The sequence below is a fragment of the Salvelinus fontinalis genome, chromosome 2 (genome assembly GCF_029448725.1).
Source record: "Salvelinus fontinalis isolate EN_2023a chromosome 2, ASM2944872v1, whole genome shotgun sequence".
Taxonomy (NCBI): domain Eukaryota; kingdom Metazoa; phylum Chordata; class Actinopteri; order Salmoniformes; family Salmonidae; genus Salvelinus; species Salvelinus fontinalis.
Genome location: NC_074666.1, coordinates 49,371,402 through 49,392,596, shown reverse-complemented (window position 1 = coordinate 49,392,596; position 21,195 = coordinate 49,371,402). Strand labels below are relative to the sequence as shown.

At 42.0% G+C, this 21,195-nt stretch overlaps 1 protein-coding gene across 6 annotated transcripts in view; it reads left to right on the top strand.

The window, feature by feature from the left end:
- Positions 1–21,195, top strand: part of LOC129820183 (BRCA2-interacting transcriptional repressor EMSY-like) — a 40,514-nt gene that overhangs the window by 8,133 nt on the left and 11,186 nt on the right. For all 6 annotated transcript variants that reach the window (XM_055877207.1, XM_055877199.1, XM_055877190.1 and 3 more), the window contains 7 exons: positions 1,225–1,443; positions 1,636–1,785; positions 1,978–2,151; positions 11,446–11,582; positions 14,758–14,934; positions 15,459–15,651; positions 16,017–16,190. In XM_055877207.1, the coding sequence (XP_055733182.1) occupies positions 1,225–1,443; positions 1,636–1,785; positions 1,978–2,151; positions 11,446–11,582; positions 14,758–14,934; positions 15,459–15,651; positions 16,017–16,190 (1,224 nt within the window). The remainder of the gene's footprint in view (positions 1–1,224; positions 1,444–1,635; positions 1,786–1,977; positions 2,152–11,445; positions 11,583–14,757; positions 14,935–15,458; positions 15,652–16,016; positions 16,191–21,195) is intronic.

Here is a 21,195-nt window from a genome sequence, read left to right as displayed (position 1 = left end):
GGGCACTGCATCGCAGTGCTAACTGCGCCACCAGAGTTTCTGGGTTCGCGCCCAGGCTCTGTCGCAGCCGGCCGCGACCGGGAGGTCCGTGGGGCGACGCACAATTGGCATAGCGTCGTCCGGGGTAGGGAGGGTTTGGCCGGTAGGGATATCCTTGTCTCATCGCGCTCCAGCGACTCCTGTGGCGGGCCGGGCGCAGTGCGCGCCAACCAAGGGGGCCAGGTACACGTTGTTTCCTCCGACACATTGGTGCGGCTGGCTTCCGGGTTGGAGGCGCGCTGTGTTAAGAAGCAGTACGGCTGGTTGGGTTGTGCTTCGGAGGACGCATGGCTTTCGACCTTCGTCTCTCCCGAGCCCGTACGGGAGTTGTAGCGATGAGACAAGGTAGTAATTACTAGCGATTGGATACCACAAAAATTGGGGAGAAAATGGGATAAAAATTAATAAAATAAAAAATAAAAAAAAGATTTCCTTCCACTGGAACTAAGGGGCCTAAACCATGATAAACAGCCCCAGACCATTATTCCTCTTCCACCAACCTTTACAGTTGGCACTAAGCATTGGGGAAGATGCCGTTCTCCTGGCATCAGCCAAACCCAGATTTGTCTGTCTGACTGCCAGATGGTGAAGCGTAATTCATGGTGATGTTAGGCTTGTGTGCGGCTGCTCGGCCACGGAAACCAATTTCATGAAGCTCCTGACGAACAGTTATTGTGCTAACTTTGCTTCCAGAGGAGGTTTGGAACTCAGTAGTGAGTGTTGCAACCAAGGACAGACGATTTCGACGTGCTTCAGCACTCGGCGGTCCCGTTCTGTGAGCTTGTGTGGCCTACCACTTCGCAGCTGAGCCGTTGTTGCTCCTTGACATTTCCACTTACTACACAATAACTGCACTTACAGTTGACCGGGGCAGCTCTAGCACGGCAGAAATGTAACAAACTGAATTGTTGAAAAGGTGGCATCCTATGACTTTGCCAAGTGATAGTTGAAAGTTGCTGAGCTCTTCAGTAAAGGTATTCTACTGCCAATGTTTGTCTATGGAGATTTCATGACTGTGCTCGATTTTATACACCTGTCAGCAACGGTGTGTGGCTGAAATAGCTGATTCCACAAATTTGAGGTGTCCACATACTTTTGTGTCCATCTATCTATTCAATACAAATTTTAAACTGGAATTGTGCATCTCTGATTGGGACACTATTTTCTTTCCTTTCCCTGTGCCAGGTGGCTCATCGGCAGGCGTGAAGGTGGCCTCTGCCAGGCTCCCTTCTCCTAAGACCATGGTGGGCTCTCCCACCCAGATTCTGTCCCAGTTCCCCAAGCAGCACCCGCAGTCCCCCAAGCAGCTGCAGCAGGGCTCACCCATGGGGGCTGGCGCCATGGGCCAGGCCTCCAACACTCCCCCCAGCTCCAAGCCCATCATCCAGATCAAGCAGGAGTCAGGTGAGTACAGGGCGTAAACCCCAAACCCACTGGCGTTAGTACTCTACACTGAGTTTCCCATTGTCTTTTTAATGAGTGTGCAATGTTTCATTTTCTGGACCTTCTCACCTGAACTTCAAGTGTACTGAAAATCTGTGGGGAGGACCAATATGTGACCTATGTAATTACTTTTTTGTCTAATTGTTCCTATAGGTGTGAAAATCATCACCCAGCAGATGCAGCCCAGTAAGATCCTGCCCAAGCCCTCCACTGCAGGCATGCCCAGCAGCAGCTCCTCCCCCATCATGGTCGTCAGTAGCAACGGGGCCATCATGACCACCAAGCTGGTGTCCCAGCCCACAGGTCACATTTCTCATAGAAAACTCCCTAAACAGACACAACTCTCGTCCAAGCATTAATATAATACTCAAAAAGTTAATTGGTTAAGTGTTGTTCTGTGTGCTTTTATATTCTATCTATAGATATTGAGTGGTGAAAGAACTGTGCTAAGCAAGGCCCTTTTTTAAATTGAGGAAAAACATTGTTTTTGTTCAGGGACCCAGGCCACTTACTCAAGGCCTGCCATGAGCTCCACTATTGGAGCCAGGATGGCGACGTCGGCCAGTGGTGCCACCTATGTCAAGACCACCAGTGGCAGTATCATCACGGTGGTCCCGAAGTCTCTAGCCACACTGGGCGGCAAGATCATCAGCAGCAACATAGTGTCTGGTGAGACTGGTATTATTATTTTTATACAGTTTAGGGGTGTGAACGTTTAAACATTTAAACAAAATTGTCATCTTTAACTTGAAGAAAAAATCCTAACTGAAAAACATATCAAATTCTATTCACAGTGCAGTTATCACAAAACGACCATAAAACGGGTCCCGATCAACATCATAGGGGGAAAAAATAAAATAAACAAATACTTAACCCAACAAAGCTGTAACTTTAGGGGGAGAATATATATTTCTTGCTCCTTTATTAACCGGAGCTGTAATGCACGAGGGAGAGAAGCAGCAGAGTTACTCACACCATGTGGTGTGTAACGAGGGGTGCAGGGAGGGGCAACTAAGCCGACTCGTGCTGGTAGACTAACTTATTGCTAGTTAGTTATCATCTCATCTGATTACATAGTGTCTGTCTTGACTGCATCAAACCGAGAAAGTTAGCTAGCTAGCACTAGCTAGGCTAATTAAGACTACGTAACTGTGCACTTTCTCACCTTCCTACAATAAATAAAAACGGCATGCAGATTATTAAAGGGGAATAGAGGCACATTTTGAAAATGTGTTTGTTCCAAAGTCCAACACCGAGTCAGAGGGGAGAGCGAGGTAGAGCGAGAGCTATGTCACAGGGTTATACTGCAGCACTAGATAGAACTTATATAAATGTTCTGTCAGAGCGATAAGGGCTGACCCCATGTCGATAGGCTGTTGGTCGACTGAGATTTCTTTAGTCGAGCAGTAGCAAAACATTTAATATCATGGTGCACAAGACACCTGTCTGATTCACGCTTGTCTGAGTGGACTGATCATTTGTGGAGGCCGTTGAGATAGCACAGTCCATCAGTTGACCGAGATTTCTTTAATTGAGCAGTGAAAAATATACAGTACCAGTCAAAAGTTTGGACATACCTACTCATTCCAGGGTTTTTATGGAATCATGTAGTAACCAAAAAATTGTTTGCCTTGCCTTGATGACAGCTTTGCACACTCTTGGCATTCTCTCAACCAGCTTCATGAGGGAGTCACCTGTAATGCATTTCAATTAACAGGTGTGCCTGTTAAAAGTACATTTGTGGAATTTATTTCCTCAATGCATTTGAGCCAATCAGTTGTGTTGTGACAAGGTAGGAGTGGTATACAGAAGACAGCCCTATTCGGTAAAAGACCATGTCCATATTATGCCAAGAACAGCTCAAATAAGCAAAGAGAAACGACAATCCATCATTACTTTAAGACATGAAGGTCAGTCAATCCGGAAAATTGGAAGAACTTTGAAAGTTTCTTCAAGTGCAGTCGTAAAAACCATCAAGCGCTATGTTGAAACTGGCTCTCATGAGGACCGCCACAGGAAAGGAAGACCCAGAGTTACCTCTGCAGAGGAAAAGTTAATTAGTTAATAGTCTACTAATTTTGTGAGAACCAAGCCTCACGCAATGACATTTCAAGTATGAAGTTTCAGAAATTCGTCTGTGTTTAATCTTTTCAATGCTTTAACCTCTCTGGTACAAGTGGGACGGCAGCGTCCCACCTCGACAACAGCCAGTGAAATTGCAGGGCGCCAAATTCAAAACAGAAATCCCATAATTCCAATTCCTCAAACATACAAGTATTATACACCATTTTAAAGATAAACTTCTTGTCAATCCAACCACAGTGTCCGATTTCAAAAAGGCTTTACTGCGAAAGCACACCATGCGATTATGTTAGGTCAGCACCTAGTCACAGAAAACCATACAGCCATTTTCCAGCCAAGGAGAGGGCTCACAAAAGTCATAAATAGTCATTAAATTAATCACTAACCTTTGATGATCTTCATCAGATGGCACTCATAGGACTTCATGTTACACAATACATGTATGTTTTGTTCGATAAAGTTCATATTTATATCCAAAGATTTCAGTTTACATTGGCGCGTTATGTTCAGAAATGCGTTGTCTCAAACAAACATCCGGTGAAAGTGCAGAGAGCCACATCAAATTACAGAAATACTCATCATAAACATTGATAAACGATAGCAGTGTTAAACATACGAATAAAGAAACTTAATGCAACTCCTTAATCCTTAAACTCCTTAATGCAACCGCTGTGTCAGATTTCAAAAAGGCTTTACGGCGAAAGCACACTTTGAGATTGTTAGGTCAGCACCTAGCCACAGAAACCCATACAGCCATTTTCTAGCAAAGCAGAGGGCTCACAAAAGTCAGAAATAACATTAAAATGAATCGCTTACCTTTGATGATCTTCATCTGGTGACACTCCCAGGTCTCCAAGTTAGACAATAAATGTTCGATAATGTCCTTCTTTATGACCAAAAACCTCCTTTTTGTTCGCGTTTTGTCCAGTAATCTGAATGCACTAGGCGTGTGCACTAAGTCCAGACTGAAAGTTTTTAAAAAGTACAATAGAAGTTAGTAGAAACATGCCAAACGATGTTTAAAATCAATCCTCCGATTGTTTTTGTCATAAATAATATTTCAACCGGACAAATGCTTCGTCAATAGGAAAGGAGAAACAAGAAAGGTGCGTTCCCAATCAGGCGCATGGCTGATGTCTGGAAATTTCCACTGGCCACTGATTGAAAGTACTGTATTTCCCTCGTTTTTCTGACTAAAAGCCTGAAACAATGCCTAAAGACTGGCCACATGTAGAAGAAGCCATAGAGCTCGTGAACTGGGTCCTAAGTCTTTGTATGGTGGATAGGCTTTCAATGGAAAAACAGCCTTTCAAAATAATAGTACTCCCTGGTTGGATTTTCCTCAGGTTTTTGCCTGTCATGGCAGTTCTGTTATACTCACAGACATTATTTTAATAGTTTTGGAAACTTTAGAGTGTTTTCTATCCAAATGTACTAATTGTATGCATATCCTAGCTTCTGGGCCTGAGTAGCAGGCAGTTTAATTTGGGAACGCTTTTCATCCAAAATTCCGAGTGCTGCCCCCTACCCTAGTTTACACTTTTTGTCATTAAAACAGCCCCTCTTGTGTTATTTATTTAGTGTTTGCATTGTTCCAAACGGTCAGAAAAACTAATAATCTACGCAGCACCTGTTTGGCACACATAATATGCACGCAGTGCTTGCTCCTTGTCATCTTTTTCTTTATCTCCAGTATTTTCCACAACTTGGCAAATTTATTTACTTTCCCTTCACCTCTTGATTAACCAGTAAATATTCCCCATTTTATAGTTTTTGTCACGTCCTCTGCATCCATTTTGCTGTCACGTGATACAGTGTTCAGAGTTTGTTATAACCAATTTATTGATGTGATATGATGCTATAGGTCAGGACATATTGTGCCCTCTTCAGACTGGATTCATTTTACTTGGGTAATGTAATTATGTGCACGAGCACAAAACACCACATCTGTAATGTTAGTCCTATCCGAATCTGCCATGTCAGTAATTTCTACATGGCAGGAGAGTACAATTCCAGCCAGAATAACCTACTTTTTTTGGCGAACTCCAATGTCCTCTGATAATAATAGTCCAGTGCGAATCGACATCCCTGTGTTTTAAGAGAAATGTCTGAGTTTGACCGGTGTTGCTCGTGGTTTGCGGAAGAAAATAATAACTGATTTGATAAATTTAACTTAGTGCTGCGCATAAGCTATATAGGAATAGGCTACATGTAGGCCAATCAACACAGTGAATGCTTTTGTTTGTGTTGTGCGAATGGATTGAATATTGCCAAATTTATTAGTGTAAAATATTTCATGCAACCCTTTCTGTTAATAGATCGTAAAGCAGCATACAACTGACATAAACATTTGGAAATGTTACGTTTAACTTTCTCATCCATAGCCTTATAATGCACCTCAAGTGCAATAGCACTTTTTAGCTTTAATCTGAAGGCTTGGGGGCATTTTAGTACATACTGTGGATTGCTAAAATATCCTAATGATTATGATCACACTTCATCAATTCAAATATTATGGTGTCACTATACCAAAGATGGTTTAGAAACTTGGGAACCATGCTGGAGTTATCAGTGTGACCCTATCACCTGGACATGTTGATATACTGTATCCCGTGTGGCTCAGTTGGTAGAGCATGGCGCTAGCAGCCCCAGGATTGTGGGTTTAATTATCACGGGGGATCAGTACTGGGGAAAAAGTATGAAAATGTATGGACTCGCGTCTGCTAAATTACTAAAATGTACATCTTCACGTCATAACTTCACTCTTCTGTCATAACTGACAATTTATTGAAAAAAACAAAACAATTTGACTTACAGGGGTCAGTTTGTTAAAAAAATACTTGATCCTGTCAGAATTGTCCTCTGGAATAACGAACATTCTAGAGTAATAATTACATAACCAACGTTCTTTAGTAATATTAGTCCCATGCGAATACGTCTTTGGTCACGTGCATGCGATGCGTACATGAGTCACGTAAAGAAAGGGTTAAAGGAATAGGGAATAAACAAATGAGGGATTTCGGCAACAGAACTTTTCAGTCAGAAATGGCTCTAATTATGTTGCAGCTTCAGCCACACCTACAGCGTGATAAACACGGATGTTCTGTGGTGTTCGCTGCACCAGGGAGGCGAAAGAGAACGGGTGTGAGTCACATAGCAAGTGACTCTCTCTTTTTTAAAGAAATTATTTTTAAAAAATGTACACAGAGCAGCAAGTCTGAGCCCAGCCTGGCATAATCAAATCAATTGCTGGTTGGACTCCCTCTAGTAATTTTTGTGTGCTTAAATTATCATACAAGCTCAGTGCATATCAACTCAGCCCAAAAAGAAACATTCTCTCACTGTAAACTGTGTTTATTTCAGCAAACTTGACATATGTTCATACAAATATTTAACACAAAAAGATTCAACAACTGAGACATAAGCTGAACAAGTTCTACAGACATGTGACTAACAGAAATGTAATAATGTGTCCCTGAACAAAGGGGAGGTCAAAATCAAAAGTAACAGTCTGGTGTGGCCACCAGCTGCGTTAAGTACTGCAGTGCTTCTCTTAATGGACTGCACCAGATTTGCCAGTTCTTGCTGTGAGATGTTACCCCACTCTTCCACCAAGGCACCTGCAAGTTCCCGGGATATTTCTAGGGGGAATGGCCCTAGCCCTCACCCTCCGATCCAACAGCCTCAAGACGTTCTCAATGTGATTGAGATCCGGGCTCTTCGCTGGCCACGGCAGAACACTGACATTCCTGTCTTGCAGGAAATCACGCACAGAACGAGCAGTATGGCTGGTGGCATTGTCATGCTGGAGGGTCATGTCAGGATGAGCCTGCAGGAAGGGTACAACATTCGGTATGAGGATGTCTTCCCTGTAACGCACAGCGTTGAGATTGCCAGCAATGACAACAAGCTCAGTCCGATGATGCTGTGACACACCGCCCCAGACCATGACGGACCCTCCACCTCCAGTTGACAGTGAGAGGACGTTTCTTTTTTTTGCTGAGTTTGTGACTCACCGCCTCGATTTGGTCTTATGCAGTGAGCTTTAACTTGTAATGAAAACAACTTTCTGATCAAATTAGAAACGTATAATATCTGAAAATATAGCTAGGCTCTTACCCGTATACATGGATGAATGCTTCACGGCAGACTTAAACCATTTTAACTCAGTTTTGTTTGTAGCTTGTTTGGCCAGTGTTGTCAAGTCTCTCCGGTTCACACTGACTGGCGTGTGCAGAAAGTAGCCCGTCACGTTTTCTAACTAATCTGTCGATTAGCGCCTGCTAAAAATTCAGGGCATCAGTGTTGTTGAGAAAAGTAGTTGAACTTTTGTAGTTCCCGATGGCTAACGTTATATCTTTCAAAAATGGTGTGATAGAAGAGAATATCAACAGATACTGAGCAGCTCACATTATAGATAGAAGCACGCTACATGGCAGACCAATCCAAACTCATCTCATGTCCAGCCCATCCATTATCTCAGCCAGCCATTCCTAGCGGGAAGGTTCCTGTCTCGTAATTTAAGCTCGTTATTTATTTTACTGATGGAATACAAGTTTGTTATTAATGCACATGAAAGTTCACTTGTTCCAGAACACATTTCTGCCCCAAAATGCTTTTTTATTTTTTTATGTGTATGTTCAAATGCCTCTCCTGTGAAGTAGTGACGTGCGACATACGCCTAGTTTCCTGAAACAAGTCACGTATGTATGTATGTATGTATGTATGTATGTATGTATGTATGTATATAAACAGTGGGGAGAACAAGTATTTGATACACTGCCGATTTTGCAGGTTTTCCTACTTAGAAAGCATGTAGAGGTCTGTAATTTTTTATCATAGGTACACTTCAACTGTGAGAGATGGAATCTAAAACAAAAATCCAGAAAATCACATTGTATGATTTTTAAGTAATTAGTAGGCAAGTCGGTTAAGAATGAAGTCTTAGTTACAAGGACAGCTTACTCCTTCCTCCCCGTTGGGAGGTCCTGGTCTCCCTTGTGCCCCGCAGGGATTCTTTAGCTAAATAGCCCAGCACTGTGCTGCCGACCGTCACGTTGTGCAGTGCCATATTTTCCGTTCCATCCTAATTGAAACCCTGAGGGATTTTCGTTTTTCTTGGAATAGAAAAAACATAATATTAATCAAATGTATTAAGCAAGTACCAGTCAAAGGTTTGGACACATCTACTCATTACAGGATTTTTCTTTATTTTGACTATTTTCTACTTTGTAGAATAATAGTGAAGACATCACAACTATGAAATAACACATATGGAATTAGTTAAGAACAAATTCTTATTTACAAGGACAGCCTACTCCTTCCTCCCCGTCTGGGATTTGAACCCCGGTCTCCCGCATTCTGCAGTACAGACATGGCATGCTCTCCCTTATGTAAGGAATTAGGCACATGTTTACTACAGTATGTATTGTTGGCTGCACAGTAGTCTAATCAACAAATGCAGGTGGATTATATCTTCAAAATGCTTTATCCAAATGTAAAAGCATAGTGTACAGTACTGTATTTCTTCATCAGCATCTTTATGCTTTCGTTAATCAAAAAATGATAAAAGCACTCTTTTTCAAAATGCATATGTTGATTTAGTTTTGGATCCATAATGAATTACTATGGGAATAAATGTCACTGATTTATAGAAATATTGGAACAAAGTTGTCTAATAAAGGCAAACAATTTCGAATCATCCAGTCCTCATGCAGTGGCCTACTCCCGACCGTAAAGCGCTATCTTTTCCGTTTCATCCTAACGGAAACCCTGAGGGTTTTTTTTGTTTTGTTTTTTGGAATAGAAACACCATAATATTAATCAAATTAAATAAGCCAAATGTCTATCAATCTCATATACTTTGTTATTACAAAAAAGGTTTTCAATTCTCTGGTTATGCCAATATGAAAGACTATCAAATGCTTCTCAAAGATGCCCTCTGGTGGTCAAACTAGCACTAACTTGCATTAACAGAAAAAATGTCTGACAATTAGATAACGTGCCACAGAATGCTGCAGCAACCCACAAGGTGTTTATGACGCAACTTTTAAAGGAGGAACCACTGTAATCAATACACAATTAGGTTATTTGATGCAAGGGTATTTATACTTTTGCCATTTTATAAAATTAGCCTACATTATCACATCTTGCTCGCTCGAAAGGCAATTTAGCCCTGTCTTGCAAACGAAATCCTCTGCGTCATCTTGTAAATTAATTGTAATTTTTCTACCTATTTTTGAGAATGTAAATGTAGGCTAATAATACATGTAATAATACCATATTTGATATACCCCAATGAAAAATTGGACATTGAGCATAAATTACATTTTGATAGCCTAGGTACTGATGCATCTATCTATTATATCTGATTTTACAAGGATATGTTTACTGTTATCTGGCTACTGTAGGAAAGTTGCAATCTAATGAAATATTTGTCACATAAATTAGCCTTTATCCAGTATGTGTCATCCTATGAAGTGGACATTATGTTGCACACTCACTGGTCTTTCCCTCTAATTTTAGAAGACATATTTTGCCGTAATGATCTGATCACACCATGCAACGAGGGATGTAGCCTACAGTCAGAGACAAGATGGACAATGTTTATTGGCAGGTGAAATGATGTCCAATGGGGTTGCAAGGTAAAAGTGGAAGGTGGGATTAGGTTGCCTCCTTTCTTCCTTGCTTGGCAGAGTTCTCAGAACCCACAACCCAAATGTATCACAAAATGTATATGCTATATCTCACAATCGATTGGACTTCACAAGTTTTTAGTATTTTCGCTATGACATAATGTTTTTTGCGTTATTCCACAAAATTCTATCTAGCGCTGCAGTGAGTGGGGCGCAGTATAACCCTGTGACGTAGCTCTAGCTCTCTCTCCCTGAGTGAGAGGGGTGTGCACTTTAACAGACAGTCAAACAATGAGTCAGAGGGGTTTAGGAACATGGACACATTTTCGAAAGGTGCCAATATTCCCCTTTAAGTAGCAGCCTACCTGTTGCGTCTTGGTGTTGTAGCCCGTCCTTCCCATTTAACTTTTGGTTCTGTCATTTTATTTTCATCTTCCATTGATTAGCCTAGATATCTCCTAATAACTTGCCACACTGAGGCTCTAGCTCTGACTGTTGCCTAGTGCCGGTTTGATGACTTGTGATTGGACGACAACCGCAACAAGCTACACAGATTACTCTCGTGAAAAACGAGAGCAGCAGTAGCATACATTTAAAAATATATATCTTTCTTCGCATGATGCGAGATGTAGACCATCTACATTTTGAATTTTTCCTTATTGTTTTAAAGGAAAATAATGTTTTAAAAGATTGGCAATTACCTTAGTAGTGTTACTAGAGTTGCAAAGAGAAGAAATATAACCAGTACCGTTTACAGAATTGTGGAAGCTTTCAAGGATTTTGGTTAATGGTCATAACATGTAAAATATTTTTTTTATATGAAAAATAGAATCACAAAGCTGTGAAACATTATCTTATGTATAACCCATTACCATTGTTGTTTAATACAAAGATTTCTGTGTGTGTTATTTTAGTACATAATATCTTTGTTGTAAATCATTTGGGCCCTAACTGGTTTAACTAGTGAAATAAGTCAATAGTTGGAAGAAACTCATGGACACAGATATAGAAAAATATATTAATAGATATTTTAAAAAGTTTACATTTACATAGATTACCAATATTATCTGTTAGTTACCAAAAACAAATTTAAATTCCGATAATATTGATAAATTATCGGGTGTTTTGCAACCCTAAGTGTTACCAATTCTGACGGACAATTCTGCAACTAAATGTTCAAATTATAGTGACTTAAAAGGTTGTGTTTTGGCAAACCTTTTAGATCTTCTTTACCCCACCATTGCAGGTACAACAACTAAGATCACCACCATTCCCATGACATCCAAGCCCAATGTTATCGTGGTGCAGAAGACTACTGGCAAAGGAACGACCATCCAGGGTCTGCCTGGCAAGAATGTGGTCACCACATTATTGAACGCAGGGGTCAGTTCAACATATTTTTTTATTATTAATGAAGCCATTTTGTGATGTTACATTTTATCTAGATTGCAATGATTTATTTCAGAATCTTTCAAATGTATTTACCCGACAACTTATTTTAGGTTTACAGGTAGTTCCAGTTTAGCCTTTCCGTCTGATCAGTCTATTGCTTTAAGCTTCATATTATATGTGAAGGTTTTTAATTTTAGTCATTTAGCAGACACTATTATTAGTAGCAACTTAGATTAAGACAACCACATATCACAGTCATAGTAAGTCAGTGCTATTAAGAAAAGACCAGTGAAAGTGTTGGTGCAAGAAAGGCAAATGACTATGGTAGCGTCAGAAAAGTCACCCTATTCCTGTTATAGTGCACTACTTTTGACCAAGGCCCATAATGGCTCTGGTCAAAAGTAGTCCACTATATTGGGAAAAGGGTGCCATTTGGTACGTATGCTAATTATGGCTGTCAAAGTTAATGCTAGCTTTAATGCGTTACAATTTTAACGTTGTTCATTTTGTTGACGCCATTAACGCATTTTTCTTTGTTTGACCCCCTGAACCATCCTTATTTCAAATTCAAGCCCCGGCAGCCGATGCGCTAGTTTGACAACTAGTTTACTAGCTAGCTACTTGTATGACTGAATGATGGATAATGCTAGTAAGGGGCTTTTAAATGGCAAATTCTATTTTAAAACCCTCCCAGATGGCTCTCTGGATAAAAACCAAATTAATTTGTATCTACTGCAAGGCTGAATTTGTTTTAGCACCGAAGTACATCGAGTCTTTGTTATAATTTACAACCGAAACAGACGCCAGAAATACAAGTAACGTGACTAGTAGCAATGTAGGACATCTTTGGCAGGCTAAGCTAGAAGAGTATGCACACAGGAGGCCTGTGGACAAGTCGACGAGCAGCACATAAGCAATAGCCAAGTGGCTAGCTACAGCTTGCAGGCCAGTCGACATTGTGGAGGACGAAGGCTTGAGGGATATCATTCGGATCTCATCGAATGACTCAACATATGAGTTACCCTCGAGCCACAAGAATTCACGAGCTGTATGAAAACGAGAGGGCTATGAAAGGAGTTGAAACATGCAGCGACTGTTGTTCTCACTTGAGACCAATGGACTTTTTAAATGTATTTTTATTTTTATTTTTTATTTAACTAGGCAAGTCAGTTAAGAACAAATTCTTATTATTTTTTCAATGGCGGCCTAGGAACAGTGCCTTGTTCAGGGGCAAAACAACAGGTTTTTACCTTGTCAGCTCGGGGATTCGATCCTGCAGCCTTTCGGTTACATGTTCAACACTCTAACCACTAGGCTACCTGCCACCTACTTTGGTGAGTAACCACAACTACCTTGGGGTTACTGCGCACCACATCGGTGAAAAATGGACACTGCATTCACACCCTCTGGCCATAATGAAAACAGAAGAGGCACAATGCTGAAACGTACGCCAAGTATTTCATGGATGTAGCAAATCAATGGGAACATTGAAAACAAAGTTACCACACTTTGCACACACAGTGCATGGAACATGATTGCAGCTGCGAGACATCTTCCTTTTGAACACCTGCCCTGCATCCATGCACAGTCTCCGAAGGCCCATCAGTGTCCCTACAGAACAGCTGGATCGACAATGCCCTAGCCAAATGCGGAATTATTTTTTGGGCAATTCAAACACAACCCACCAAACGTTGCAGAACTAGGACAACAGCAAGTTGCAAATGGACAAAAGGAGTCGTCACTTGCACAAGATGACGCAACAAGATGGAATTCCACTTTGCAAATGGTAAAGCGTGTCCACAGAAACCAACAACCACTGAGAGATGCTCTGGCCGACCAGAAAACGAACATCACCATGCCAACCACAGCTGAACTGGACAAACTGCAGAAGCTGGAGCCGCTACTGGAGCCCTGCCGGTTATCTTTATCTCACTGTTAGTGAGATAATAATAATATTTTGTGTGTGTATGTGTGAGAGAGCTAGTGTGTAAATTGTGTGTGCGAGAGAGAGAGTGGTGTGTCTGTATTAGTCACACAATTGACCGAAGTGATTTTGAATGATCTTCCATTTCAGGCATTTGACTGAACTAAATTTCCTGCTCAGTGGTGTTGCCTGCTTTGTGCCATCTCCTTCGGGTGATGGAGTGCTCTGATGATGACCCTGCCTAAGTGGTAAGATTCATGCTGACATTCACAACAGACCTGGAGAAACGCAAGGAAAACACCAACCTCACATGGATGAAGATCGCCACAGCACTCGACCCAAGGTTTAAGGACCTGAAGTGCCGTCCCAGCCTGACAGGGGTGAGCCATTGGCTTTTGGTCTGCAACTTTCTGGAGGAAGAGAGGCCTGCACAGCAACCTGATAAAGCAACAGAGTCAGAGCCACCAAATAATAATGCTGCCCTTTTCTTGAGTTCTTCTGAGCCTGATGAAGAGGAGTCCATTGAGAAGTAAATGCGGTGTTACAAAGCAGAGCCCAGCATCAACACGGAGGAATGTCCACTACAGTGGTGGTCATAGTATGCAGGTGCACACACCAGGCTGGCCTGCATTTCACCCAGGTACCTGGCAACGCCTGCCACATCAGTGCCTTGTTGTTTTCACTCTCTGGACATATCGTACAGAAAAGAAGAGAGCAGCGTTATCGTCATGTCAACAGGCTTGTTTTGTCTTTGTACCTGGCTCAAAATAAGGAGGGAGGAGGACGTCTGAAATGTATAGTCACTGGTTTATGTTCTGTGGAATTCATGACTTTCTTGGGACAGGTTTTTGCTCTTTGTGTCCATAGAGACAGGTTTTTTTTCTTAGAGCCAACCCTCCAATAAGTAATTTGGAGAACAATCATTTGGAATGGCTGAAGCTTTAGTGTGTGTGTGTGTGTGTGTGTGTGTGTGTGTGAATTTGAGGGAGCATTAATAGGCCTACTGGGCGCCCTATTAAGTTACAGGACTTTTGTATTGCTTAAGTTGTTTATGGTGACTATGCCATTAAAAACATTCTGACACACAATGTTTTGTGTTTCAGTCCCTTACATGCCTATAACTTTTTTTTTTTAAATGGAAAAATCTTTATTTGGCACCGAATTTGAGCAGAATTGAATCGCGATTCATTATTTTAATCGTTTGACAGCCCTAATCCTAATGTGAATTCTTCTGTGCCTTAGGGGGAGAAGACCCTACAGGGTGTTCCGGGGTCCAAGCCAGCCATCATCACAGCCTCCAGACCCATCACCAAGATGATTGTGACACAGCCCAAAGGCATGGGTTCCGGGGTGCAGCCCACCACCACCACCAAGATCATCCCCACCAAGATAGTGTACGGCCAGCAGGGCAAGACCCAGGTCAGTACCAGACCAGCGACGTCTCAGCCGGTGTAGGGGGAAGTTGCCCCTTGACGCTGGGTCTTGGGTCGGTTTTGTCTTTCCCCCGACTAATGGTTAGGACTGGGGGAGGGGAAACTGATCTTATATCTGTTTGTACCCAGGGGAAACTTCACCCCGTAGAATTTCAGCCACCCAACAAGTAGTGTCAAAAAGTGTGGAGTTTGCACTCAAAGCTCCTTTGTCTTGGATATATTTAAATCTCTGTCTTGAATTACCAATACATCAAGTCGGTGGAGCTATAATTCAACAAATCAATGCTGTAGCTTTAAGATATTAAGTCCCGACTACTTTATATAGGCACATTAATTAACTGTATGATGTAAAAAAAGGAACACCAGCCAGGACACTTGACAATGGTCTCATCTCTTCTTTACATTACGGAAAAAGTCAAATAAAAAAACACTTTCCCTGGTGCCATTCACTGAGACTATTCAACGTGTGTAATATTGAATAATATTTATTAACCTTTTATGCCTCTCCAGGTGCTGATCAAGCCCAAGCCCATCTTCCAAACAGCGGTTGTGAGCGAGCAGACCAGGCAGCTGGTGAGCGAGACCCTGCAGCAGGTGTCCCGGGTGGCCGATGCGGGTCCTGCTTACGCACAGGAGAGGGCACTCAAGGATGAGTCGGGTGCCATCGCTGAGGGCAGGTCCCCGCCTGCCGAGGGCGGTCACGGTACGTTGCGTCACTCCACATCACAGAGCAAGAAATCCGTAATATAGTCTGCAGGCTAATTACGGGAACATAAGTCATGGTCAAGTTAAAACTGCTGTGTATAGCTCTTGCATTGTGGTCTCACACAGCCGTTACTACTTCAGCCGTAGTATGAAACTGTATCTATTCTCACTAGTATTCAGCTAAGTTCAACATTTCCCTTCACTTTCAAGTTTCAAATGGTAAAAGGTCCACTCACATAATATAATTGTTTCAGTTATTTCCTTCTACTTGAATGCCATGCCTAAATCGACTGGAATCTAAAAGGAATGAACCCAATTTGATATAAAACATGAATTGTAATGGTTGTCATCTTCGATCATCAGACTCCCAGTCCGTAGTGCACATCATCTCCTCCAGGGGTCAGGATTGGGCTGAGCAGCACGAGGTGTCGGTGGAGTCCAGCCCAGCCATCATCTACCAGGACGTGTCTACGGGTGACGTGTCCCAGTCGGCCACCTCGACCATCAAGGCCCTGCTGGAACTGCAGCAGACCACAGGTGACTGACCGTCGTCATCATGGCAACTATCACGCCACTTACCAGGGTTGGGGTCAATTCCATTTCAATTCAGAAACTGAATTTATTGAATTGGAATTGGCCCTGCCACTAACTCTTCTCTCTCTCTCACACTACAGAGATCAAAATTATGACTTGTCCTCTTGTCCGGGGCAAGTAAAACAAATAATTGAAGGAGATCCAGAATATAGATTAAAAAAGAATCACCCCCAAATCACTATCAAACAATTACTCCGATCAGAATTGGAACAGGTAGCGCACAGCAGGGGAGTGCATGGTTGACATTCTGAGTAAATTGCTTATATTCCTATTTGCTATAGCCTATTTCAATAATTACGTTATAATTAACACAGAGCAAAATAACAATTTAGACAGAGCTAAGAGTCTTACCAAAGCAGTGCAAAATATCCAGTCTGAGAATTGTTTGTTGAGACATTTTCATTGGCTAAATTAAATTAGATGTATTGTATTTTTAATCGTGTGCTCCGTATTTAGTTTAAGATGGGTTATAAGGGTTTGTTGTAAAATAAATAACATCAGCCAATTTCAGTCATTTGTTGGGTAGGGTAGGCACTTGCCTAATTTTGGTAATTGCTGCCATATACTGTATCCTGTTCAGAACTTTTGAAGGTTTAAAATATTTCATTCTGTTGAGACATTTTCTTTGGCCAAATTAAGTTCCATCTGTCATGCTGTGTTTGCGCAATATTATAGCCTGCTCCTATATTCGTTATAAACAATGGATTGACTTACTTTTGATATTACCCTAATAAAGTTCAGAAACATTTGTGAAGGTTTGGTATGGCTATTAAGCTTTAGCTACTGCAAACCTGTGATTTGAAGGCAGTGCGCACCAGCACTCCAATTGACTACCACAGTCGAACTTGAGGTGACGAAGAATGTTTCAGCCTACCAGAGTTACTCCTATAATCAAACAATATAATACTTATTTTTATACAAAATATTCTGATTGAAAATGCATGTCGGTGTCATAGCATGTCGCTGGCATATCTCTATCTCACTGGGGATAGGCCTAACCTTATCTTCCTTTATTTGTATATACACTGCTCAAAAAAATAAAGGGAACACTATAATAACACATCCTAGATCTGAATGAATGAAATATTCTTATTAAATACTTTTTTCTTTACATAGTTGAATGTGCTGACAACAAAATCACACAAAAATGATCAATGGAAATCAAATTTATCAACCCATGGAGTTCTGGATTTGGAGTCACACTCAAAATTAAAGTGGAAAACCACACTACAGGCTGATCCAACTTTGATGTAATGTCCTTAAAACAAGTAAAAATGAGGCTCAGTAGTGTGTGTGTGGCCTCCACGTGCCTGTATGAACTTCCTACAACGCCTGGGCATGCTCCTGATGAGGTGGCGGATGGTTTCCTGAGGCATCTCCTCCCAGGCCTGGACTAAAGCATCTGCCAACTCCTGGACAGTCTGTGGTGCAACGTGGCGTTGGTGGATGGAGCGAGACATGATGTCCCATATGTGCTCAATTGGATTCAGGTCTGGGGAACGGGCGGGCCAGTCCATAGCATCAATGCCTTCCTCTTGCAGGAACTGCTGACACTTCAGCCACATGAGGTCTAGCATTGTCTTGCATTAGGAGGAACCCAGGGCCAACCGTACCAGCATATGGTCTCACAAGGGGTCTGAGGATCTCATCTCGGTACCTAATGGCAGTCAGGCTACCTCTGGCGAGCACATGGAGGGCTGTGTGGCCCCCCAAAGAAATGCCACCCCACACCATGACTGACCCACCGCCAAACCAGTCATGCTGGAGGATGTTGCAGGCAGCAGAACGTTCTCCACGGCGTCTCCAGACTCTGTCACGTCTGTCACATGTGCTCAGTGTGAACCTGCTTTCATCTGTGAAGAGCACAGGGCGCCGGTGGCGAATTTGCCAATCTTGGTGTTCTCTGGCAAATGCCAAACGTCCTGCACGGTGTTGGGCTGTAAGCACAACCCCCACCTGTGGACGTCGGGCCCTCATACCACCCTCAAGGAGTCTGTTTCTGACCGTTTGAGCAGACACATGCACATTTGTGGCCTGCTGGAGGTCATTTTGCAGGGCTCTGGCAGTGCTCCTCCTTCTCCTCCTTGCACAAAGGTGGAGGTAGCGGTCCTGCTGCTGGGTTGTTGGCCTCCTCCACGTCTCCTCATGTACTGGCCTGTCTCCTGGTAGCGCCTCCATGCTCTGGACACTACGCTGACAGACACAGCAAACCTTCTTGCCACAGCTCGCATTGATGTGCCATCCTGGATGAGCTGCACTACCTGAGCCACTTGTGTGGGTTGTAGACTCCGTCTCATGCTACCACTAGAGTGAGAGCACCGCCAGCATTCAAAAGTGACCAAAACATCAGCCAGGAAGCATAGGAACTGAGAAGTGGTCTGTGGTCACCACCTGCAGAACCACTTCTTTATTGGGGGTGTCTTGCTAATTGCCTATAATTTCCACCTGTTGTCTATTCCATTTGCACAACAGCATGTGAAATTTATTGTCAATCAGTGTTGCTTCCTAAGTGGACAGTTTGATTTCACAGAAGTGTGATTGACTTGGAGTTACATTGTGTTGTTTAAGTGTTCCCTTTATTTTTTTGAGCAGTGTGTATATATATTTTTACAACTCTACACAAAATACTCATATCAAAGTGGAAGAACATTTTTAACATTTGTAATACATTGGTTCCAAATATAACACTATCTTGGTTAGATAAGTATTCAACCCCCTGAGTCAATACATGTCGAGAATCACCTTTGGCAGGATTACATCTGCGAGTTTTTCTAGGTAAGTCTTGTCGTGGAAATTCAACACAGGGACACCTGAAGTCCAATATTAAATGTATCATTCTTTATTATCAGAAAGCTGGAGAGGTTCCAACAAACTTAATGCATCATAGTAGTACACGTCTGTCAGGAGCTCCGCCGGGGCAGACCAGTTAGTTCTCTTATATACTGCTTACACAGACAAGTTATATTTGCATGATTTGAACTTATTCATAATATATTCATCATTAACGTTTGGTTCATGTATGTTACTGTCGCTGTCTCCTATCATAACGTATAAAACATATTCTGGGGGTTATGACAGTGTCCCCCTCATATCTCTTCCCAGCCCATACAGGAACCAATGATTGAATTGTACGTCTTGTCTCATTCAATCTCTTCAGACAACATCATTTCCCTCCTCTCATAACTTATGATAACTATTTATATTTTGTTAATTTGGTTATTACATAAACTATCAAAGGAGGTTCCATCAAAATACATTAAGTGAAATCAACACATAAAACAAGACACTTTATCCTTTCAAACTGTTCATTCTGGGTTGTACAATCCAATTTATAAAACCATTGCAATAGAATGTTTTAACTTAAGACATTCGCTTCATACAGTTATACATATGCTTTATTACATAATTTAATGTATGGATTCTGGCAATGACATTTCAGCTGGAGCTTTTGTTGCGAGTGGCATGTTAATGACAGATCGGGATCTCAATGCATTTTTTTGTCTAAATTACAAACATTTTGTGGTGTGCAGACCTCTACAATCAACCTGATACCCCCAAATAAACAATTTTGGACAAGCCTAAATCAATTACAGGCACGGTTGACCACCCCTCTCCCTCCCTGCACTCATTCTTCTGGCGTTTCTTCATTTTCTTCTTCAGATAGTGTTTCAGTTCGTCCGAGTGGATGGACCTTGATAATATCCTGATTCTAATATCTGGGGAATAATCTGATTTCCACAAGAAGACAAATCTCTCACCTGAGCTGCCACCATATTTTACAGTCCATTATGTCTTGTCCATTTTCCGACCAGTACAACAGCCGCATGAGAGAAGATAGGACGGGATCTCTCTCCATGCTCACTCCACGTGATCTTTGGTCGTACTCCTGAGAGTGCTTCGCCTGGATACTGTGCACATGTTGCTGGCTCGGAATCAGGTTTCCGGTAGAAGTGCTGAAGGACCATAGTGAACGCCATTGTTGCCATTACTTCAGCCAGTTAGAGGGGGTTAGGCTCACACTGTTCTTGGTCAAATTATCCCTTCCATGCATCTAGATACCATAACCTCGAGAGCGGACAGACCAGAACAACGGTTTAGTTTAGGGTATTTCTGATTCAGGAAATCCAGACAAATTGTTCACTGTATGACAAATGAATACTTCTAGAGGCGAACGAAACTAACACCTCTTTAGGAGAGGTGCTGGCTGGCGGAGTGGAACGCTTACAAAAATAAAGGAGAGCCGCACACTAGAAGCTCAGATGCAAAAATATTTATGTCCAACGTTTCGACAGACAAGCTGTCTTCATCAGGGTATAATGACAAACACTGCGGGATGACTCATTTATATAGTGTCAAAAGACACACATGTGTCTGTAATCATGGCTGCGTGTGGCCTGAAATCATTGGTTAATTCTCATATATTAAAATAGCATGCAAAAAACATAAATGGATAGCGTATGATCATAGATACAATTTGGCTACATAAGTCTACAAACATTTACAATGGCAAAATCACAAGAATGGCTTCAGATCAAAGTCTACGTTGAGACTGAAGGGAGCAACGGTCTTTCAATTAAAGATCCAGGCAGCCTCTCGTTTTAAGAATAAATTGTCGGTCACCCCCTCTCCGAGGGAGGGTGACATTTTCGATGCCAATATAACGTAGAGACAAAATCGAGTGGTTTTCTTCCAAAAAGTGGGCTGCAACTGTGTCGAGTTTTTGCACCTAATGATGCCCGAGATTCGTACTTTTAATTTGCTCTTTGTTTTACCCACAATTTTTACCACAAGGACAAGTTATAAGATAACTGCCTTAGTGGAGCACGTGATAACACCTTTTATTGGGATCTGTTTCCCTGTTTGGGGGTGTTTGAAGAATCTACTTTTATAAGTGTCATTGCATTGAGCACAGCCATTACACTTGTAGTTTCCATCCAGTAGGGGTGCA